The sequence below is a fragment of the Leptidea sinapis genome, chromosome 21 (genome assembly GCF_905404315.1).
Source record: "Leptidea sinapis chromosome 21, ilLepSina1.1, whole genome shotgun sequence".
Lineage (NCBI taxonomy): Eukaryota > Metazoa > Arthropoda > Insecta > Lepidoptera > Pieridae > Leptidea > Leptidea sinapis.
Window position 1 is genome coordinate 7,777,219 of NC_066285.1, and position 22,102 is coordinate 7,799,320.

The 22,102-nt window shown below is 33.5% G+C and overlaps 2 protein-coding genes across 5 annotated transcripts; both read left to right on the plus strand.

Annotated features, from left to right (window-relative positions):
* The first annotated feature begins 557 nt into the window (after positions 1–557).
* On the plus strand, positions 558–9,741 carry LOC126970465 (zinc finger protein 431-like). Of its 3 annotated transcripts, none has more exons than XM_050816374.1 (7): positions 558–786; positions 1,119–1,231; positions 2,282–2,455; positions 5,497–5,648; positions 6,512–6,635; positions 8,149–8,248; positions 8,670–9,741. In XM_050816374.1, exons 1-7 carry the CDS (start codon positions 778–780, stop codon positions 8,883–8,885), a joined length of 888 nt encoding a protein of 295 aa, XP_050672331.1. In that variant the 5' UTR covers positions 558–777; the 3' UTR covers positions 8,886–9,741. The 3 variants fall into 3 exon arrangements, with proteins under 3 accessions (XP_050672331.1, XP_050672330.1, XP_050672333.1); XM_050816373.1 differs by having other exon boundaries at positions 560–1,036; XM_050816376.1 differs by having other exon boundaries at positions 562–1,036; positions 1,105–1,231.
* A 2,920-nt stretch (positions 9,742–12,661) lies between these two features.
* On the plus strand, positions 12,662–21,338 carry LOC126970462 (putative neutral sphingomyelinase). Of its 2 annotated transcripts, XM_050816366.1 has the most exons (6): positions 12,662–12,953; positions 13,022–13,195; positions 13,288–13,471; positions 14,333–14,490; positions 18,336–18,522; positions 20,401–21,338. In XM_050816366.1, the coding sequence occupies exons 1-6, from the start codon at positions 12,913–12,915 to the stop codon at positions 20,836–20,838; spliced, it is 1,182 nt and encodes a 393-aa protein (XP_050672323.1). In that variant the 5' UTR covers positions 12,662–12,912; the 3' UTR covers positions 20,839–21,338. The 2 variants fall into 2 exon arrangements, with proteins under 2 accessions (XP_050672323.1, XP_050672324.1); XM_050816367.1 differs by lacking the exon at positions 13,022–13,195 and having other exon boundaries at positions 12,668–12,953.
* Positions 21,339–22,102: the final 764 nt, after the last annotated feature.

Here is a 22,102-nt window from a genome sequence, read left to right on the forward strand (position 1 = left end):
AATGGTATCGTATTTACCAAATTCTTTCTAAACCTCTCAAGACGGCCGTAACTGGTATAATCGTCACCATTTTTGGTCTGACATTGTCCAATCTTGTATTTACTTATCTAAGTTGCCCTCTATGGTCGGAGTGAAGATTGTTAATTATGAGTTTACTAGTAATAGTAACATTTGTAAAAATATTATCTAAACAGGTTGCTGTTGTAGAAGTGATTCTAGTAGGTTCCCGAAATACATTGAACAAATTAAAACTTTGAAATAATTTTTTAAGGTTTATTGTACTAGACAATTGGCCGAAGGTTCAAGCAAGTTTATATTAAAATCTCCACACAACTTGACTTGTTGGTTTTGCTAAATTTTGATAGTACCTCCTCCATGCAGTGCGGGGGCGGTATATACTTACAATAATAAATTGCTCCAGTTCTATACAAGCTATCTCAATTATTAGTTCTAAATCTATGCGAGCTAAAATCTCCAAAAGGAGTCGAAAAAAAACACAAAAGTCAAAACATGTCATGCTCATGTCATTACCACGTGATGTTATGAAAATATGAATTTAACTTGAATTTAATTTAGTTTGAGAATTAAGAATTATGATGAATTTCGGTTGATAGTGGTATACTAAGACTGTGGTATATAATATATATTCTTTGATAATTAGATAATAGGTACAAAAAGTTAGCCTATATCTATAAGTAGATAATATTAATAAATATTAGAACAATAATAATTTAGAATATAAAATGTGTTTTACTTTTTTTTATGTTACTTCTCTAAATGAAACAGGTTTGTTGATTGTTTAAATTCTGAAATCTGAGTGAGTCTATTAGCAGTTTGCTTACGACGTCGGACGTAGTTCATAATATCTTGCTTGATTGTCAAGAAGTCTGTAGGGTATAAAATCTGAGCAAAGGAAATTCCGATGAGAATGGACGATCAAAGACCAAAAAAGTATGGCTGTGTACACGACGGTTGCAATGCGCTATTTGATAGACCTTCGAGATTATCCCAACATATACTTGTGCATTTAAATCACGTAAGAAACCGTTTTCGTATCTCACGTTCGTACAGGAAGGATCTGTATTCTATATTAAATAAATATAGGAATTTTGTTTTAGCGACCGCATAAATGTGTAGAAGAAGGATGCAGTAGGGCATATACTAGTAAGAGTCATTTGGAAAGACATATTAATACAGCTCATAGAAGTTATGATGCTGATGCTGTATATAGGTATGCGTTAAAGTTTCTTTATAAATAAGTTGAATTTATAGCTATATCTAATTGCTGATAAATCTTAATTTTTTTTTAATTCACTTTGCTATGTTCTTTAATCCATGAGGCCTGTGAAGAACAAACCTTGTTGTTCCAAACACTTGAAAGTTCTGCTCAAATTCATCAAAGTTTTGCCTATTATGAGCTTCCATGATACTCTGTATATAGCAATCTTTTAAGCTGCAAGAGTTTTACAACATTTTGCTATACACATTTTAGTTATTTTAGACTAAATAATTAAATCTCTTATCAGGCTTTGTCATACTCTTTAATGTCACTGCTTGTGGCGGCAACATGGGATGGGTTGTACCTAAAATATGGTTGAGGGAGGCGACGGCTGGCTCATGTGTCATGTTCTTGAACTGGTGCTGCTTGTGGTGGCAGGATGATCCTGTTGCCAAGGGATCTGCTTCAGATTCTTAAAAGTTATTATATAATATATATTTTTTATATACTATATAATCCCTTATAAATGCTCACAGAATAGCTTTATTTATTTATGGTGTGTGTGGATAATGCAGCTACTGTACTCAATAACTTTTATTTTGTATTAAATTACATTTACTTTTTTGACTAACTCATGTAAGGCATTGACTATTTGACGTTTGAGTATGTTTGTTGCAAAAGTTTACATGTTATATTGTAATTGAAATGATTTGTAAAACAATGAAATTGTAAACCTGGATTTAAAAGAGAAGCAATGAGTTTTTTGCTATGTACCTTTACCTTTACGAAGTAGCGATAGATTCAATAAGATAAAATATTTTTTTGACATTTATAAGTGTCATTTACTTGACCTACATGAATAAAGTGATTTTGATTTGATTTGAAATTAAAGACTTATTTTTCACTTATTATGATTCAGACATTGGGTTCTTGGCAAGTGGGGAGAAAAATAAATGAAAATTATGAGAAAATATATTGAAACTATATAATTAGCAAAAGACCTCTAACAATGGAAACATGTTAATGTACTTCTATAACATTAATACTACTGATATGTTACAGCTGTCCAATGTGTCTGAAACAATATGCCAACGAACAGAATCTCAAACGACATTATAAAATCGCACATATCAACTGTTCAAAGCGATATTATTGTAATGAATGTAAACTAGCATTTAAGAAAAAACATCAATTAAGTTCTCACATGTTTAGGCACACTGGAATAAAGCCATTCAGGTATGTATGAAGAATATTTTTATTTCTAATATCATAATCAAATTTTTCTTTCATTTTCTAATTACAGGACAACACAACAGTCTCTTTCTGGGGTCATGTATGTGTTAAATTGGACTTTTCCCTTGTCCATATTTTAGTTTTAGCTTAGAAGAGTACAGCTTACTAAAATTTCTTATACTCAAGAAGAGTGATGCACCTTTTCATGATGTATATATACACTTGAGTGGCATCTTTCCTGATAATGTGGTTTAAATTGGAACTTATTGAGCACTGTTTGACAAACAGACATAGCACAAACATTGGTATGACATCAGTGAGTGTCTTTTTGATATATCTATTGGATTAAGAGGACAAAGGAGTGTATTGATCACTAGAGGGTAACTGATCACCATAGTATATGCACTTCTGCAACTCCAAGGAACCACAGGAGCTTTGCCAGCCTGTTAATAACATACCACCATATTAAAATTTCCTACAGAACTTCAACCTTATGAACTAGAGGTGGTCGTTAAATCAATAAACTGTTTTTATTAACAGTTTTAATTTCATAAACGAATAAACTGTTTTTCTTCAACGAAAAAACCTTATGAACATAATAAGATAATAAATTCAATCAACGTCTTCGCCCATAACTCGAAATAAATGAAGAAATTGAATGCCTCAATAAAACAGCTTAATTCAAAACAGTTGACGAATTTGCGAACGAAAACGTTGACTTGATATTATATTGACGAAATGAAAACCTAATAAAAACCTAAATTATTAATAAATGCATTAACCGATTTTTCAAAACCCATTGACGATTTAGCAGTTTTTTCAACCTGATGACCATTGACAAAAAACAGTTATATTACATTAATTTAAAAACCTTGAATGACACACCTCTACTGTTCACAAATTGTATTATTATTTTCTGTCAAGTATACTAGTGTGAAGTGTTTAAGTTTGCAGAATGGGGGGTAAGGAGTAGAATAAAAAATCCAAATTTATTTTGCCTGCTACCCTACTACATTTTTCGGATCTTTCAATTATTTTATACCCTCAAATATATGGTATATTATATAATGTGCTTTTGCACATTATATAATTGGAGGGTACCTTCAATTTTCACCTTCTATCTTCTCTTCCACTTGATGGCTTTCTTTAATTGCTCTAGGGTTAAAGCGTAGTAGTCTCCGGTTATAGATCCACTTTTATCTTTGTAATAATTGATCAACAGGATTCCTTCTGAGTCCCAAAACACTGTCACCATAATATTACCAGCCTATTGTGACACCTGAAACGTTTTGGGTGGTGGTTTCCTTTTTTGTTTTCAAACTTTCATTATCGCGGAATTTTAACGCTTCCGCAGTTCCATCACGACCACGACTCATGCAATTGGGTCGAAATATCGGTTACAAATTAATAAAATATATATATCGTGAACTTTGTGCCACTGCGTAAAGTCCTGTTTAGACTCAGGTACATAATGATGACCCCATCTTTGTCTTCCTTACAGAGTGTGCTGTTGTTTGAGGCGGTGTGAGTATTCTCGGAACCCATCTTGCGTTGACTTTTTAGATGGTCGTGAATAATTTTTAGTGGTTGTATCTGATACTCCATTTCTGCGAGCTGTTCTTTTCTTTATTCGGATATTTTTCGACGTATTTATTTATTTCCGGTGTGGTTATCTCGATCGTCATGACTTCTCTTTAAGGGACTCCCAGCCTTGTTTAGAGCATGCCACTTGTAAACCATAGTTTACTTGGACAGGAGTTACCCCTTAAACAGATGGTATCTCTTCCAGTATGGTCTCAACTGATTTTCCTTGTCTCTGCACTCCAGCCACGGCCACGATTCATGCAATTCGATCGAAGTATCGGAATAAAATCAATTAAATATATATCGCGAGTACCCGTCATAATAATTACAATGATTTTCCTTGCTTGGTAAGGAACTATATAACAACGCGCTACTAAACTTTCTCCATATTTCACTATGTATTGCCAATAGACTTGTTTGGTCGACAACAGGTCATTGACTAACCCTTCGAGTTTTATTAGTAGATACCTAATTGGGCGAAACCTCCACTAATCACCTACCCATTCCACGAACATAAAAACTTCACCTCGTAGATTGCACATTTCACCTGAGTTTCTGATACCCTTCCATCATCAACATTAAAGTTATAAATATGATTACCTCCTATCAAAGTACCTTTTTGCTCTTGGTCCTCAGTTGGTTTTTTCTATACCTCTTTACTGTATCTTATATCTTTAAATGAGCAATTCTTGTATATATATATATATATATATATATATATATATATATATATATATATATATATATATATGGAATCTCGGAATCGGCTCCAACGATTTTCATAAAATTTAGTATATATGGGGTTTCGGGGGCGATAAATCGATCTAGCTAGGTTTCAATTTAAAAAAATGTAGTTTTATCCGTTTTAATGAGAAACAGCTACAATAACTTTAGAATACAAAGGTAAATTTCGACACTATATACAAGACTATAGTAGCTCAGATGGGACATTGGGTGATCCGGAAAGCAGAAGACCCGGTTCGAATCCAGATGTCCTATTAGTTTTTTTTTAAATTCAAGTTTGTACATTCTTAAAAATCCGAGCTCGGTTGTCCGGATATTTATTATATGATACTAGCTGAGCCAGCAAACGTTGTATTGCCATATAAAGTAATATAAAAATCGCGATACAAAAATAGGTGTTGATCAAAAAAGGGTGAAAATTTTAAGTTGCATGTATTTTTTAATGCTGAATCAGAATAAAAAAAAATAAAAAAAATTGTCCAAAATTTAAAAAAATAATGTTAAGGGTGAACAACCCTTATTACTTAGGGGTAAGAAAAGTAGATAGTAGCCGATTCTCAGACCTACTGAATATACATAATATAAAATTTGGTAAAAATGAGTAAAGCTGTTTCGGAGGAGTAAGGTAAGTAACATTGTGACACGAGAATTTTATATATAAGGTATATGTGCAGTTATTTTATATGATAATACATATATAAATGAAAAAATTGCAGCTGCTCACTGTGCCCTAAGACATTTGTTACAATTACTGAAAAGAAAAAACATGTACGGAACCACAAAATATATACATGTGAACATTGTTCTAAGACATTTACAAGATGGTCAGATGTTTTGAAGCATAAACGAAATGATCACGCATCCAAAGGTTGGGTTCTAAATATATTATGTACATATTTTATCATAAGGTTTATTATAGTGTTCTTCATAAGTTTTTCTATTTCGTCTCCAGTGACAATGTCATAAACAGCATTAGAATGTCCGTGGTCGTACTTCATTAGCATCTGTGAGCACCATTCCATGCGAGCCCGCTTCTGATCCGCTGTCAGTTCATGAGGGATCCAACGACAACAAAGTTTCAGAAATTTCAATTCTTCGTGTAAAATTTTCTGAATTTGGCTTATACCAATCCCCAATAGTCCTCGAATTGTCTCATAGGTAATCCGCGGGTTTTCTTCAATTAGCCGCTTAACCTTCACGAAATTCGTCGTTTAAAGATACCCGACCTCTCTCAAATTCAGCAGACCATCGCCTCACGGTGCTCAAGCAAGGTGCTTGTCTCCCAAATCATAAATCATCGCTTTAAAATTTTTGCGACTTAATTTCATTTTCGTTGGCTACGTTCTACTTTAATGTGTGATAAAAACAATTGACAAATGATTTCCCGCCAATTGTTTTTTTATTACTGAGAAGGTTTCAACGTTTCAAAAAATATAACATTCGAAATTCAAACAGTTATTAGAAATACGATTAGATAGAAATGCAAAACTTTTAGTGTGCCCCATGTATCACCTTCAGGGCTCAGTTATTCTTTGCCATAGGCCAGCAATTCTTATCAAATTATTCTTGCAAGGAGATCATTGCTGTCTAATTCAATAACCATCAGTCCACTTGTAACCAGCTATACCCTTATTTATATAGATAAGCTACTGTTGAATTTTATGTTATCATATTTTTATTTCCTAGCAAAATCTGAGATTATAAAAAAAAATAATGTATATTTATTTTTAGAATATATTTGTCACCACTGTGGGAAAGTTTTTAAACAAAGGAATCATATAATTCGTCATGTAAAAGTGCACATGGATTCAAGACATGTTAACACATATTTCTGTCCATTCGAAAATTGTTTGAGGTAAGTTACATGTTGGTTTGTTTTGAGTAGCTCTAATACACCAATAGCGCAATTTATATTAATGAATGGCTTACGAAACAAGGCTCGATCCTGGCCTTTGCCAATGAGATTCCTAGATTACCCGCCGGTTTCCATAAATATACAATGATCTAATATTCTCTTCATATATCTGCGAGATACATCCATTGTTTGATGTTGAGCTCCTTCAAAATAGACTCGCTGATCCTGAGAGCTAGCCACGCCGCATAACCTGGGCTGCCACGTCTGAACAGATTCTTTAGGTCCATGACTGTGAACCATCTGAACCATATACATTTCTTCTTGAAATTTTCTCATCTTTCCATATTTTTGCCATACCTTTCCGACGTAAATTCGACTTATTTATCTTCTTTATTGGATTTGGCCGAACTGAAGAATGTAAAATTCTCCACGATGTTGTTTGCACTCAGTACAGGACATGGTGATCATTATCAGATTGACATGTCAATTTTGTGGATTTAAGGTAAGCTAAAATTTACTGGGTGGATGTTCAATAGAAATTTTGTTATATAATAACGGAACTAAATTAACTTTAACACTAGTGGTATATATTAATTTAGGTTCTTATTAAGGTAGGCACTGCCTATATGGGTTGCACGCCCCCTAATGATTGATGACGTTTTTCTTCGAACATCAATTTTGACATTATCTTATTATTAGAGATGAAACGGATAGCAGTTTGGCCGGATACCGGATATTCGGCCAACCATGTGGCCGAATAGCCGAATATCCGATCTTATTGGAATATTTGAAAATGTCTTGTGAAGAGTCCTCAAGTAGCAGTTCATCTTCAACAACGGCTAAAAAGAGGAGAGGAGACAGAGTCAGCTGTATCTCGCAAAGCTCATGACACGTTTTGGGATTGTTTTGATGAGGTAGCAAATGAAAACAATACTGACCAGTTCAATGTGAAGAAAGAAACGCGATAACCTGTGAGCTGGATTTTTATCTCAAGTCAGTGCGAATTGATCGCAATCGTGACCCTTATTCTTGGTGGGTAGAATAAGTTATTATACCTACATAAATTTTCTCCGAAATCCTTCATGCCGTTCTTGGAGTTCCGACATTTAGACCGACAGACAGACATAAATTAAAAGCATCATAAGAATTGGTGTGACGACTAAAGACATAAATTAAAAGAATCCTAAGAATTGGTGTGACGACTAACTGTCCGATACCGCTTTACGGTAATTTTTTGATAAATACTTAACACATATAACTATTCAAAAAGAATATTTATAAACAAAGGCTAGTAATATAGTAGTACAGATATAAGTGTGGGTATTTTCAACACCACCATACATTAAAAATTTAAAAAGTAAGGATAAATGAATAACTTATAAATAACAATTTTAAAATTTGTTGTTAATAAGTCTTCAGTTAATATTTACCAACTATGAAATTGGATATTTTTCCGTTTTTTGGTTTAGTTTCTGTAAGAGACCGGTTTATTACAGTTTCTTTAATTTTTCAGAGTATATTCGAGAAACAGCAACTTAAAACAGCACATTCAAATAAAACATGAAGGGCTAAGGTTTGACTGTTATATTTGTGGAGCGAAACTTTCAACTAAGGTAACTATTGTTATTACTCGTTACCCGCCAAAATTATAGGAAGCACGTATTAGCTCTTGATTTCGACTCGATTCCACGAGTTAATGAGAAAAATGGTCTTGACAGAACACCACGTATGGAGAATTTAATGATCCTATAGGGGTCACTTTACTGCTGGATATATGTGAAAATAAAATATGATACACTGTGCAATTACTTATTATTTTTTCTGCAACCGGTCACCAAGACCATAAGCGGAAATGTTGATACAACTATGGCGTTAAAGTGTCTAAAAAATCTCCTTCCTAATATGTGAATTACATAACTGTGATCTATTTTATTCATCAATTCTTCTCGCCTGCGAATTTGTCATCCGATTTTGCCCAAAACCGTTGGGCAATTGTAGAATTGCAAAATTAATCTCTTGATTGCTTTGTTTAAGGGTAAATTAAATGAACATGTCTTACGGCATAGCAATCCAACACCATATAAAGCCCCTAAAACTTTAATGACCGGCCGAAAAAAGAGAAAAGATGCATTCGACCCCCGGACCAGTACCGCTTTGAAATTAGCTGGACTATGTCGGTCTGATACTGGGACGAACGACGAAGACGTAAATACACACGACGTCGATGATTCTACCAATGTGCAAGCGTGACCAGATATTTATCATACAAATGCAAAAAAAGCGACATGATGCAATTTTGTACCTACTAGATTAAATGATGCGTGTACACGAAGCTGAATGACGGGCCATGGATGTATGGTACTTCTCGTGTTGCCGAAGAGCGTGGTCGGTGGAGATTACTTAACACCGATTGAGACTCTTGATTGGGTCGCCTCTTAATCCTCAAATAAGATCAGTTTGATCATAGAACTATAAACCGAGCAGTTCAGATAACCGATGGTTCAGCTCTAATTGGAAATAAATGATCTACGGGTGCCCCAAAGTTCACGTAAATTTTCAACTCCGATGATTGGAACTCCGAAAATGTTCTTTGTTACATTTTTCATTCTAACAATCATTATACCTAATACTCTGTCTCTAATGTTCATCATTCCAAATCATTCAACTTCATAATACCAGTAGCAATAGACATCTATATATTATATACCTATATTTTATACTGTAGAATTATTGATTAAATTACAAATAACATTCGGTACAGATAATGTAAAATAACAAACTTTGTTACTTATACGTTTTATGACACAAATCCTTTTCCATTGAATGACACTCTTAATTTTTATATGACAAAAAAAAATCGCATTTGCAACTTATGTACGTACCTATAAGTAATTTGTAGGCTCACACCATACAGTCAATATTTGCATTTGTATTAAGTGAGTTCCTATTTGTTGTGTTATTATTTTTATTTATTTGTTTACTTATAATAAGAAAACCATTAATTATTGTTATATGTTTTTTTTTCTAACTTTACATACTTTTGTGACTTATGTTCACGCAAGCGAGTGAGCTTACACAACCGTGAAATAAAAAAATGTCATCAATATTTTGGATTTCATTTATTTTCAGTAAGTACATTTGTCCTCGAGTTTAATCTATTTTTAATGAATAAATGATGTGATTGACAAGAGTCCACACGTAAAAGTTGAAGTTTCAACTTCAGGATATAATGATGATAGAAGAGAGCGGAATAAAAGTAATTGTCAGACAGATAAAAGTGAAGGTTTTTTTTTATGGAATAGGAGGACAAACGAGCGTACGGGTCACCTGTTGTTAAGTGATCACCGCCGCCCACATTCTCTTGCAACACCAGAGGAATCACAAGAGCGTTGCCGGCCTTTAAGAAAGGTGTACGCGCTTTTTTTGACCCATGTCGTATCGTCCCGAAAACACATAACAATGTCAAGTTCCAACAGATTAAAAGGTTTCCTAGTAAATTTGGAACATGTTGAGGTAATTGACAAATACATACTAGAGAAATTATGTATGACAGATTATAATTTTACTAGCTAGCCGGCTAGATTATGGGTACCACAACGGCGCCTATTTCTACTGTGAAGCAGTAATGTGTAAGCATTACTGTGTTTCGGTCTGAAGGGCGCCGTAGCTAGTGAAATTACTGGGCAAATGAGACTTAACATCTTATGTCTCAAGGTGACGAGCGCAATTGTGGTGCCGCTCAGAATTTTTGAGTTTTTCAAGAATCCTGAGCGGCACTGCATTGTAATGGGCAGGGCGTATCAATTACTATCAGCTGAACGTACTGCTCGTCTCGTCCCTTATTTTCATAAAAAAAAAAGCTCAAACGTCCGCATTAAATGCGCAACGTGCTCCCTCGGGATCTCGTAAAATATCTTGCGCCGTCACATACAGACAAATGACTAATGAGTGACAGTACTTTTTCACTCGGACGTCGATTCAAAATGGCTGTTGGGAAAAAATTAATAACATCTTAAAATTGATATCAGCCATCGTAAATATCTTGTAAATGACATTCATATTATTGCACGTAAAATTAAAAGGTGATTAATTTCTTGGATTTCTCAATTGAATCCAAATTAGGTCTCCGTTACCCCGAGATCCATGAAAAGAACATGTACATTGTTGCTATTATATCTATACGTGGCCATCTTGGATTTCAAGCAATATCTCAAATTCATTAAATTTAATTGAATTCTCAAATATATATAAACACCAGGAACAGACATAAACTTATAATGCCTACTACTCGGCTAAGTCGAGTTAGTAAGTGTGAGGCGATGCTTTTACAACAAGATCCCAGAAAATGTTCAAAACAAAAGTATTACGTTATTCAAAATAATTGTTAAAAAACGTTTATGTGGTAAAGGTTACTATGACATAAATGACTTTCTTAATGATACCACAGATTGGGAATGGAGTGACCGCCCTCAGACTATTAAATAATAAGTTTAATCACTACTGAGTAATTATATTTGACGTGAACACGGACCAGTAAAAAAATAAGGACTCCTTGTCACCTTTCATAACAGTGAGGCACCAAATGAAGCCGGTATACGTGTAAATACATAGCCCCACGCATACACTTACACTAATACAAGCCGATTGGCCGCCATAATGAGATTTGCCATTAAATATTTTAAAAATGCCGTCGTGCATTGTGAAAAAGTGTAAAAACAATAATTTAAATGTATTTGTGGATATATCTTATATCTTTAAACGAGCAATTCTTGTATAAATATATATATATATATATATTTATACAAGAATTGCTCGTTTATATATATATATAATCTGAATCTCGGAAACGGCTCCAACGATTTACATAAAATTAAGTATGCATGGGATTTCGGGGGTGATAAATCGATCTAGCTAGGTTTCAATTTAAAAAAAATGGTTTTATCCATGTTTGAATGAGAAACAGCTACAATAACATTAGAATACAAAGGTAAATTTCGCCACTATATACAAGACTATTATAGCTCAGATGTGACATTGGGTGATCCGGAAAGCAGAAGACCCCGGTTCGAATCCAGATGTCCTATTAGTTTTTTTTTTGTTCAAGTTTTGTACATTCTTAAAAATCCGAGCAAGGCTCGGTCGTCCGGATATTGATTATTAAAGGGAGAAAAAATTGTGTAACTGGTATACCCCGTAACGGCATACACACTAGCGTCATGGTGCTTCATTTGCTAATATCACGGCGCGGAGTCCTTCTTTTTTTACTAGTCCGTGGACGTGAATAATGTCTTTATATTTCCTTCAATAGTGTTATCATCAGGTGTAGGTACGTATCTATCATCCACATCCAATGTTTGATTATTCTATCTATGAAATTATTTCGAAAAATCCAGTTCTCATATGATGTCATAGAACTTGATAAAACCATTACAACCATATTGATAAGAATGCGCCTTGGACACACAACTTGTGTTGTCCAACTTGCAAGGCCTACGTACCTATTTTACCCAATAAATGTCTACTTTCATAGTTTTTCTATTTGTCATTCATAAATATTTGCTACTTACTTACTTTTGGGATTACTTTGAGAGCCACTCTACTTTTTAATGTAGGTAGTTATTGCAATTTTTGCCCATGTTGAAATTGCGCGTAGAGTTAGTTATTCAATTTTGTCACAACATAGAACGTAAAGGATAGATTTAGTAGTGCATATATGTAAAATGGAGCACGAGAGCTACATACATGCGCAAACGCTAGAAGTAGCCGCCATTTTATGACCAGTGAGCAGTGATACAAATAAAGAGAAGTTGAAAGGTTTCAAAGCGAGTGACAGCTGCCAAAGCTTTCATTTTCGGGCCAACTAACAGATGTCACTACAGTCTTCTGAAAACGTCACTTTAATTGAGGCGTCTGTACCACCCCTGCTCTTTACACACGTCACACAGAACTCTCATCTGAAATTTTCTAAAACCTTTAACTATGGTTGCGAAATGCGACATGTTATTATACTCTTTGGTTGCGGCCGTGGACAGAGCGCATTATCACATACCTTTAACGTCTTGACTCTTGATGTTCTGTATAAAGATATTCTTTCATTCAATTAATCAGTGGCGAACTCACAACTGGCCAGTGCCACTTTGCCACACACTGTGGTAGCCTGTCTATGAAGTCGTGTGATTGTGTGTGTTTATTTTGAATTCTAATTCCTAAATAGTTACATTTTTTATTTTCACCACATGATATAAATTGATTTAGAAGTATTACAGTCTTGTTGATTATGGAAACTTCTACTATTAATATAATAACTCTCAATTGCTGGTGAGCTAAAGAAAATACCTTATGTTGCAAGTATGTCTTAGTTGTCTATAACAGAATCAATATTTCAGGGGCATTCCTGGTGTTTCAAAAAACCGCAAGGAACGTCTTGAGGCTATTGCTCAGTATTTATCTAAGGGCCTTCACAATATTGTGTGCCTCCAAGAGATTTGGAGTGAAAAAGATTTCTTATACTTAAAAGATAATTTAATTAGTGTTCTGCCATATTCCCACTATTTCTTTAGGTGAGAAAATAAAGTAATCAAATTTGCATACAAACAGTGTACTAGTGTTTTATTAAAATTATTGATCATTCTTATAATATATTGTGTTTTAGTGGGGTGCTGGGTTCAGGCCTGTGTGTATTCTCCAAGTGGCTAATCCAAGATGTTTTCTTCCACCAATGGCCACTAAATGGCTATATTCATAAAATACACCATGGAGATTGGTTTGGTGGAAAAGGTGTGGGTTTGTGTCGGATTAAATGTAATGATAAGCTTATCAATGTTTATTGCACACATGTAAGTATATTAGTTAGTTAAAGTTAGGTAGTAAAGATACGTGATAGTGACTTTAGCATGTAAACCTTATTAAAATCATTGTTTCGTAAAACTTTAATAACTATATGAAATTACGATATCACAATATTTTTTTAGATAGGGCCAAGTGCCTGAGGAATTAAAATTACATATATTTTGAAATCTATACAATATCTTTTTTATATTATATATCTTTTTTGTGATTCACACACAAATGAAATCATTCTATTTATATAGATAGCCATTTAAGGCAAATTGATACACCATTAAATATATAATAAGTATGACGAAATACTCCGTTTTATTTGATATATTTTGTTATTGGACGGTATATTTACTGAGGGTTTTGGTCAATTCAATCTCTTATTATAATTATTATCTATACATCAAGGTCCCAATTTATTTTTGGGAGTTATTTAGGTAAAACATTTACCAAATAAACTTGTTTTACAACAATTATATTAACATATTATGGTTAAAATACTGAAAAATAGAGGTTCTCAAGTTATCAAGATTCTAGTTACAGAGGTACTGTACACGTAAAGCAATCTTGGCTGTTTTTTTTTTGCTGAAGCACTTTCACGGCTTCACTAATAAGTGTAGAGAGTACTGAAAGGCTTCAATTCTTTTTACGCTTTTTTGATGATGTTTTAGTGTTATGATAAATGTTCTAATTTTAAATAGTTTCACAATAAAAATGCCTCTTGGCTTGTAACTTATATGTCAGTAGTGCCTTTTCTGTTTATATCTATTAAACCACATACTGTGTAAAATGTCTAACTACATTCAGACAATACTGATAGACCATTGCTTAGACAAGGTCATTGAAATTTTTTTTTTCAGCTTCATGCAGAATACAATGAAAACTATGACATTTATTTGGCACACAGAGTGTTACAAGCACATTCTACTGCGGAGTTTGTTAACTTGACATTATCATCAGCTGATATTTCTATACTAGCTGGAGATCTTAATACTGCCCCTGGAGAACTGCCTTACAGGTAAACTCAAAGATTACCCAGCTTTTGTCTGTGACTTTGCCAGTGTTGAATCTCACTGTTTTAGAGCTTCCGGGCGAACTCTTAAAAAAATATTGAGATAAAATGTGCCCTTTATCCTTTTTTAGCACCCCTGCTAATGTATGTACAAAATTTTATGATGAACAACTGAGTATATATAGGTATGAAAGTGTAGCATTGTTTTCTTATAACTGGGCCAGGTTTATAATGATATGCCCATGATGTGTGTACAGGATACAGTAATAGTTACGTTCCAAGGCTGCTCAACAGCTGAAAGGGATTGTCAGGTATTCAGTGTATAGTTCGTTTTTTAATATTAATTGCAAGGACTAACTTATCATATGAAATTAGAAATTAGGAATATGTGCCATCAACGACCACTGAATGTAATTTAGAAAACTGCAGATGTGATCCATTTCTTATTTTTTATGATGTGTCAAATGTTTGGCAATTTAGCCGTTTAAATAATTATACAGCTTCCTTTATAAAGAATAGGGTTGGGGAGTATAATAAAAGAAGGTTTACATGTACTTGCACTGAGCAGGGTGTTAAGATCCCATAGATATTGTTTTAGCAACTAGTATTGTAAAATTTGTCTTTAATGTGTTTCTTAAATTTGTTACTTTTAAAATGTTAATAATTTTAAATTGCACAAGTGGTTGTGGCATGGGAAACAGTTAAGGAACAGTGGCATGGATAGAAATGAGTATATATATCCATGTATTTGTGGGCACGGGGGGACACACTTCTACCATCCGTTTAACAGTAAACTGCTCCACGAGACTGGAAGAAAGAAAGTTATTTTTATAATGAGTTCCTGCATAGTATAGTCCCTCTCAATAGTGTCAATACTATAGTACTGCTGCTGCTACCACATAGTCCCGATACCAGTCTCTTGACCTCACTCACAGGTTTAGTTTGTTTCATTGATCGCAACACTGCATCCTCACTCTCTGCCGAATACAGGGGCCTGTTTCAACAGATACTTTCCATCAATAATAATATGACATATTAACTAACTGCTATGGGGGCACGGAGACAACTTAACCGCGACTTTTGCTTACAAACAAACTCACGTTTAGATTTATTAGTAAGGATGTCATTGTTAGACATGTCAAATGTGATATTCATTAACATTTATGCTTGAACTCGATAGCCCGGAGACAAACAATGGAGTCTGTAACAATCTCAATACAAACGAGTTATAGAATAAATTTTCCATCTACTTTAGGTTTCCCAGGTTTGCCTTACCAATTCCTTTAACATGAGGGTAAATGTATACACTTCTATAATAAAGTCCCAGCCACTGTTCAGGCATTATCTATAAATAAATTTAAATGTTTTATAAAAAAATGGCTCTGTCGTAAATCCTATTACTCCACTGCTGAATATCTAAATGATCGGACAGCCTAGGACTAGATTGTGATTATTTTATAGCGATAGAAATGATTGAACAATATTGTATGTTTTTATTGAAAACAGCGCAAAAAAAGAATGCTGGGAGAGTTCCTTGCGCCGCTTCTTCTTTCTCAGAGCACCATTTATTTCCGAAGCGGTAGTAGTATCTAGTAGTTATTAGAAATGACATCAAAAAGAATTCTATAGGAATCAATTTTGAGAAAATAAATGCCTTTTATGTCTTTATGAGCCATTTGACCCCTCTAATATGTGAAAGGATCCTTTAAGATAAGTATATCTCCGAAGATAAGAGATTATTAAAATTGATTCAAGCAAGAGTTACTGTTAATGTAAGGCACAAAAAAAAATTTCGTAAAATCTAATACGTCACAGTTGGTTGTAATATCTTGCTATGTAGAGTAGGTTAGTTACTTTTATTTATTGATATAGAATAATTAGGTTAATGACTTCTGAATCTGTATGTCTATATGAATAAGGTTACGTTAATTATTATATTTGAGTTTAATTTTTTGCCCTAAATGCCTACCTACTGTTTGGTTTAGTCGATTTAGTAAGTAGGTATTTATTTTGTGTACCTTTACAAAATAGTGCCTGAAAATATATGAAACAAGTCTGTTTTGAAATTTAAAGAATTGATAAAGGTAACTAAAACATGACTTTCTTGCTGATAGATCTTGGGAATGGAAAGACCACCCTCAGGCTATTTAATTAATAAATTTTATTGAAACGAAATTAATACGATTAATTTCATCCTTCTTTCTTATGAGAAAAGGTGACAAGTCGTGCAAGACGTACAATTGATGGTAAATAACAATGCAGTGTTGTAAAGCCCAAAATGCTGAGCGGCATTACATAGTCCAGTCAATTTAGACATTCGAAGTTACATAAAGTCCCAACAATCTGAAAATCAGTGAAATTGTTCAAAATAGAATTATAAACAATGTTCAAAAGTTCCCCATAATTCCCGTGTATGGATTTTTTTTTATTCAAGGTCAAAGTTCAAAAAAATGAATTTTTCGCGTTTTTCAGCAAAACGGTAAGTTTTATCATGAAAGGACCTATGACGAAAATTGTAGATCATAAAATTATCTATAAAAAATGTATGGATACTTTTTTTCTTAGGAGCCACCGTTTCTGAGATATAACGATTTAATAAGTTATAAAAGTTGTTATCGTCATAATATGCACACGTTTCCACGCGACCAGGTAGTGTACTTAGCGCGTTTTTTATAACTTTTTGAATCGTTTATCTCAGAAATGGTGGCTCGTAAGAAAAAAAGTATTGATACATTTTTATAGATAATTTTATGATCTACAATTTTTGTATGAGGTACTTTTATGATAAAACTTACCGTTTTGCTGAAAATCGCGAAGAACTATTTTTTTTTACCTTTGACCTTGAATAGTTTTTTTTCCATACACGGGAATGCTGGGGAACTTAAACATTGTTTATAATTATGTTTTGAACAATTTCACTGATTTTCAGCTTGTTGGGACTTTATGTAACTTCACTCTCATTTTTTGGTCTGAATTGACCGGACTATACAGTTGCTTTCGTAACTCACAGACATGAGATTTTAAGTTTCGTATTTGCCTAGTAATTTCACTAGTTACGGCGCCTCGCAAACTGTGCATCTGCAAATAACCCTCACTGGCAAATGATGTACAAGCTAAAAGATGATGGTTCTGTCTGAACCATACCGACAAGATTAGAAACTCAGCGGCAACTTTAATTATCAATTACCAAACAAAGGAGCTTAAACTAACTGGTAAACTGGTAAATAAAAACTTCCCTCTATGGTCATTTGTAGGACTGTTTCCATTGAAAACATTAGATTAGTGGACGCTCGTTAGAGATTATTCATATTATTTTATATTTTTCTCAATTATTTTTCAAAATTAAAACGTCAACTGCGCGTATATTTTTTGTTAATGGTGCCCTGCGTCAAACTCGGTCATACTGGCACAGTTCAAGGTGGTCATCTTCACGCACAATTTATGTATTTCTTTGCAGGTGTGAGATTATCTCCTCACAATTTCGACTCCAAAACTTATATTTCAATGTTACGAGTGAAATTGCGGTGTTGCTAAGATGTTTGGGTTTTCAAGAATCATGAGCGGCTTGTAGAGGGCAGAGCATATATATCACTTACCATCGTATGACCTCCCCGCACATCTCATATTTTATTATAAAAATTGTGAATTTAGTTAAACAAAAAATCAATAATAATTGGCGTCTTCTTTTGAACCCGACATCCACTAAAATAATGTACGCGCTAACAACTTTAGTATGTATGTAATTCGTTATTCGGGAGCCCAGCTATATCTTAAAGCTTATTTTCAAAACAAAAAAAAATATTTCTATTATAAGATAATGCAGATAATGAACATATCAATTTTAATTACAGACTTATTACTCAAATGTCCAAACTAAAGGACCCCGGACATGAAGATAGTGCACCTAATGGAATAAAAGCTGGAGGAACGAGTGACAATGCTAATAACAGCTATTCAAATCCAAAAACAGTCAAGTTATCTCCAGATGGAAAGAGAATTGATCACATATTGCTACATGTTAACAACAGCCGCTACAAGGTAACCCTCTATTATAAAGTCCATTCTAATTTGATTGATTTTATAAATATACTAGCTGACCCAGCAAACGTTGTATTGCCGATATTAAAATCGCGATACAAAAGTAACTGCTGATCGTAGATGGGTGAAAATTTGAAGTTGTATGTATTTTTTAATGCTGACTCATAATCAATCAAATTCAAAAAAAAATTTCTTGTGGACCACCCTTAACATTTAGGGAGATGAAAAATAGATGTTGTCCGATTCTCAGACCTACCCAATATGCGCTCAAAATTTCATGAGAATCGGTCAAGCCGTTTCGGAGGAGTTCAAAGTTTGACACCATGACACGAGAATTTTATATATGAGATATACATCTCCGAGAGAAGAAGCCAGAGGTTTCTTCTGAATTCTATTTGCTGCGGTCATGATATACTTATCTGGCTACTTCCATTTGCAGGTAACCCTGGATACATACGCTCCTGTTTAAATTCAAATATTTTTATTCAAAATCACTTATTGAACATCAAGAAACTACCCACTATTGAAAATAGAGTGCCTCAGAGCTGAGAAGCAAGGGCTGAAGAAACTCAGCTTCATGGTTCTCTTGACATGGTCTATTTATACAAATTATTTAAGTTTTCTTTAGTGTTAATTCCGCCAATATTTGTTTTTAAAATAATTCGACACGTGTTTCGCCTCTACACGAGGCATCCTCAGGACGTGTTGTCTCGCCAAAATCTGGCACGAGACTCTCTACTATTCTATTTATACATCCCCAATCAGGTTCTGGATTCTAAACCAAGGTTGACCTTTTATAATCGAAAGCGCCTCAACCGTCTGTTCAATATTAGCTCTGTAAATGTGTGCTGTCAAGTTATCCTTGATTAACTTCTCGTCATGATCAAACTATTGGAACATTTTCGGTGGTATGCGAACAGCTTAATCTGTGTAACAATTATCTGGTGTAGTAACAATATCAACATTCATTGAAAAATAAGGAAATTTTTGGGGTCATATTATGTTCTTGTATGTGAAGTCATAGAAAAAAACCATTGTTTAAATCTAGACAAGAACTCACTCAAACATACACACAAAGTTTAATTGAAGCAGGTTAAGTGATTAAAGTACTTTTTTAGAGAGAGAGAAAGAGTATTTTGTGTTGAACTTGATAAATCACTTGATTTATTCCGAATTTCATTTACGAACATAACTCGATCATGACACACATTAAATAAGTACTCTTTTACAAGCAAATGAAAGAAATTCCTCCGCATCAGTATTTGAATGAATATATATTTAAATGGTTGGGTAATGACTTAATATATCAGTGACATAACAGGTCGAATAGCAGTTCTAGTGGGAGGCTCCTTTGCACCGGATGCCGGCTATATTATGGATACCTCAACGGCGCCTTTTTTTGCCGTTAAGCAGTAATGTGTAAGCATTACTGTTTCGGTCCGAAGGGAGCCGTAGCTGGTGAAATTAACGGGCAAATGAGACTTAACATCCTTATGTCTCAAGGTGACAAGCGCAGTTGTAGTGCCGCTCAGAATTTTTGGTTATTTCAAGAATCCTGAGCGGCACTGCATTGTAATTGGCAGGGCGTATCAATTACCATCAGCTGAACGTCCTGCTCGTCTTGTTCCAGTTTCATTTTTAAAAAATCCTTGCCTGACATATACCATAAGGCGTTTTTGGGTTTCAAATTCATATGTTATTATTGGACGCTTCATAAGGTCGGCAATCCTCTTGGTTATGATTCTCTGGTGCTACAAGAGAGTATGGGTTGTGGTGATCATATACCTCTCCTGTTTTCAAATGCCCATTCTCTTCAAAAAAAGAAAAATTATGTATCTATCTATATATTCTAAAAGATAAATTTACATTTTCCAACAGGAGGAAATCGTCAGTTTCGGAAATCCACTTGAAGAAAGAGTCCCTGGCAAAACATTTTCATATTCCGATCATAATGCTGTGTCACTCGAGTTAAAAATTGTCGACTCGAGCAATGGTCATGCACGTCATCACTCGTCAGATCATAAGTTGGATGATACAATAACAGACGCAATAAAAGTATGTAGAGAAGCAATGGTCACAGTAAAGAAATCTAAAGTGCTGTACTTGCTCACTGGAGGATTAATATTCTTTTTTTTACTTGGCTCAGTTGGTTTTTGGCCGACTCATGTGTTAGCGGACATTGTAAGGATAATTATGAGTGGAATTTGTTTCTACTATCTAACAATGGGAGCAATATGGAATAGAATCGAAATGAACAGCCTGAAGGCTGGTGTGACGGCATTGGAGAATTACCAAAGAAGTAGAAAAATTGTGTAAACAGTATTATATTATGTAGGACCAATTGACTTGGAACTTATTAACAAAAGTATTAGTTTATTATTTTATATTAGACAATATTAAATAAATAAACAAGATTGTTGTTATATTTTTAAGAAAACTAACATTAATCATATCAAATCTAAATTTAATTTAAATAATGAAACAAATCAGCTATAAGTATTCAATGTACTTACTTGCCACATTTATGATTTTATTATAATTATATATAGATATAGATAAGCTCTTTTTTTTAATATTTACACGACGCAATGTTTGTGTTCAATTTTAATAGTTATTGAAAATCACTTGCACGAGTGTCATAGATGCCAATAAGTACATACATTCCTCTAATATTAATAGTATAATAATTATACAATAATAATAAGTACCAAAAATGTGTGATACTAAGTATAAAGTTGTCTGTATACAATTTTGTATTAAATTTTATATTAGTTACGAAATGAATTTTAAATAAAAATGTTTTGTTATATATAAAATATTTTATTTTCACAGTAAAACAATTCAGAGAGATAACAAAATATCACATTCCATTATATTAGTTCTTTAGGGAATCACAAAAAAGACATTACATATGACAATAGACATTTATAAAATAAGATAATAATAAAGAACATAAATAAAAATTAGGTATAGAATAAATTTGACAACAAAACTAAAAATAGTAATTGCCAACAGCTCCTGGGACACTAAGTTAGACGTATTACGTCACACTGTCCCCTTGTAAGTGTGGGAATGAGTGCGGGATATCGGCAATACTGCTCTAGTTTTTGACTAGGCTAGTTAACAAACTCAAAAACGTGTTAATTGTTGATAAAGCTCCTAAAAATATGAGCGATGTAAGATGAAAAAGATAGCATTTAATTTTTTATTTATTACTCAAAATCTATTAATAATTTAAGGAATTTTGAACAAATATCCCTACAGAGGAGAAAATTTGCAATAAGAAAATTCCCAGAACTCTTATCTCTATTATTTAATATTTTAAATCAACGCTGAAAATAGGTCTCCGGGCATCCGTAATAACATTAGCGCAATAGCGCTAAAGTCAGTGTACCATATTAAATATTTTTATATCAACCAACATTAATTAAAAAATTTTAATCAATTATGGTATCACCCAGACACTTGAAATAATAAATCCTATTTGTAATGAACCAATTTTTTTCTAATCTTTCCTAAAATGACTACAATATATAAGTTTAAATAATAAAATATCTACTTGTAATTTTTTGGCTTAGTC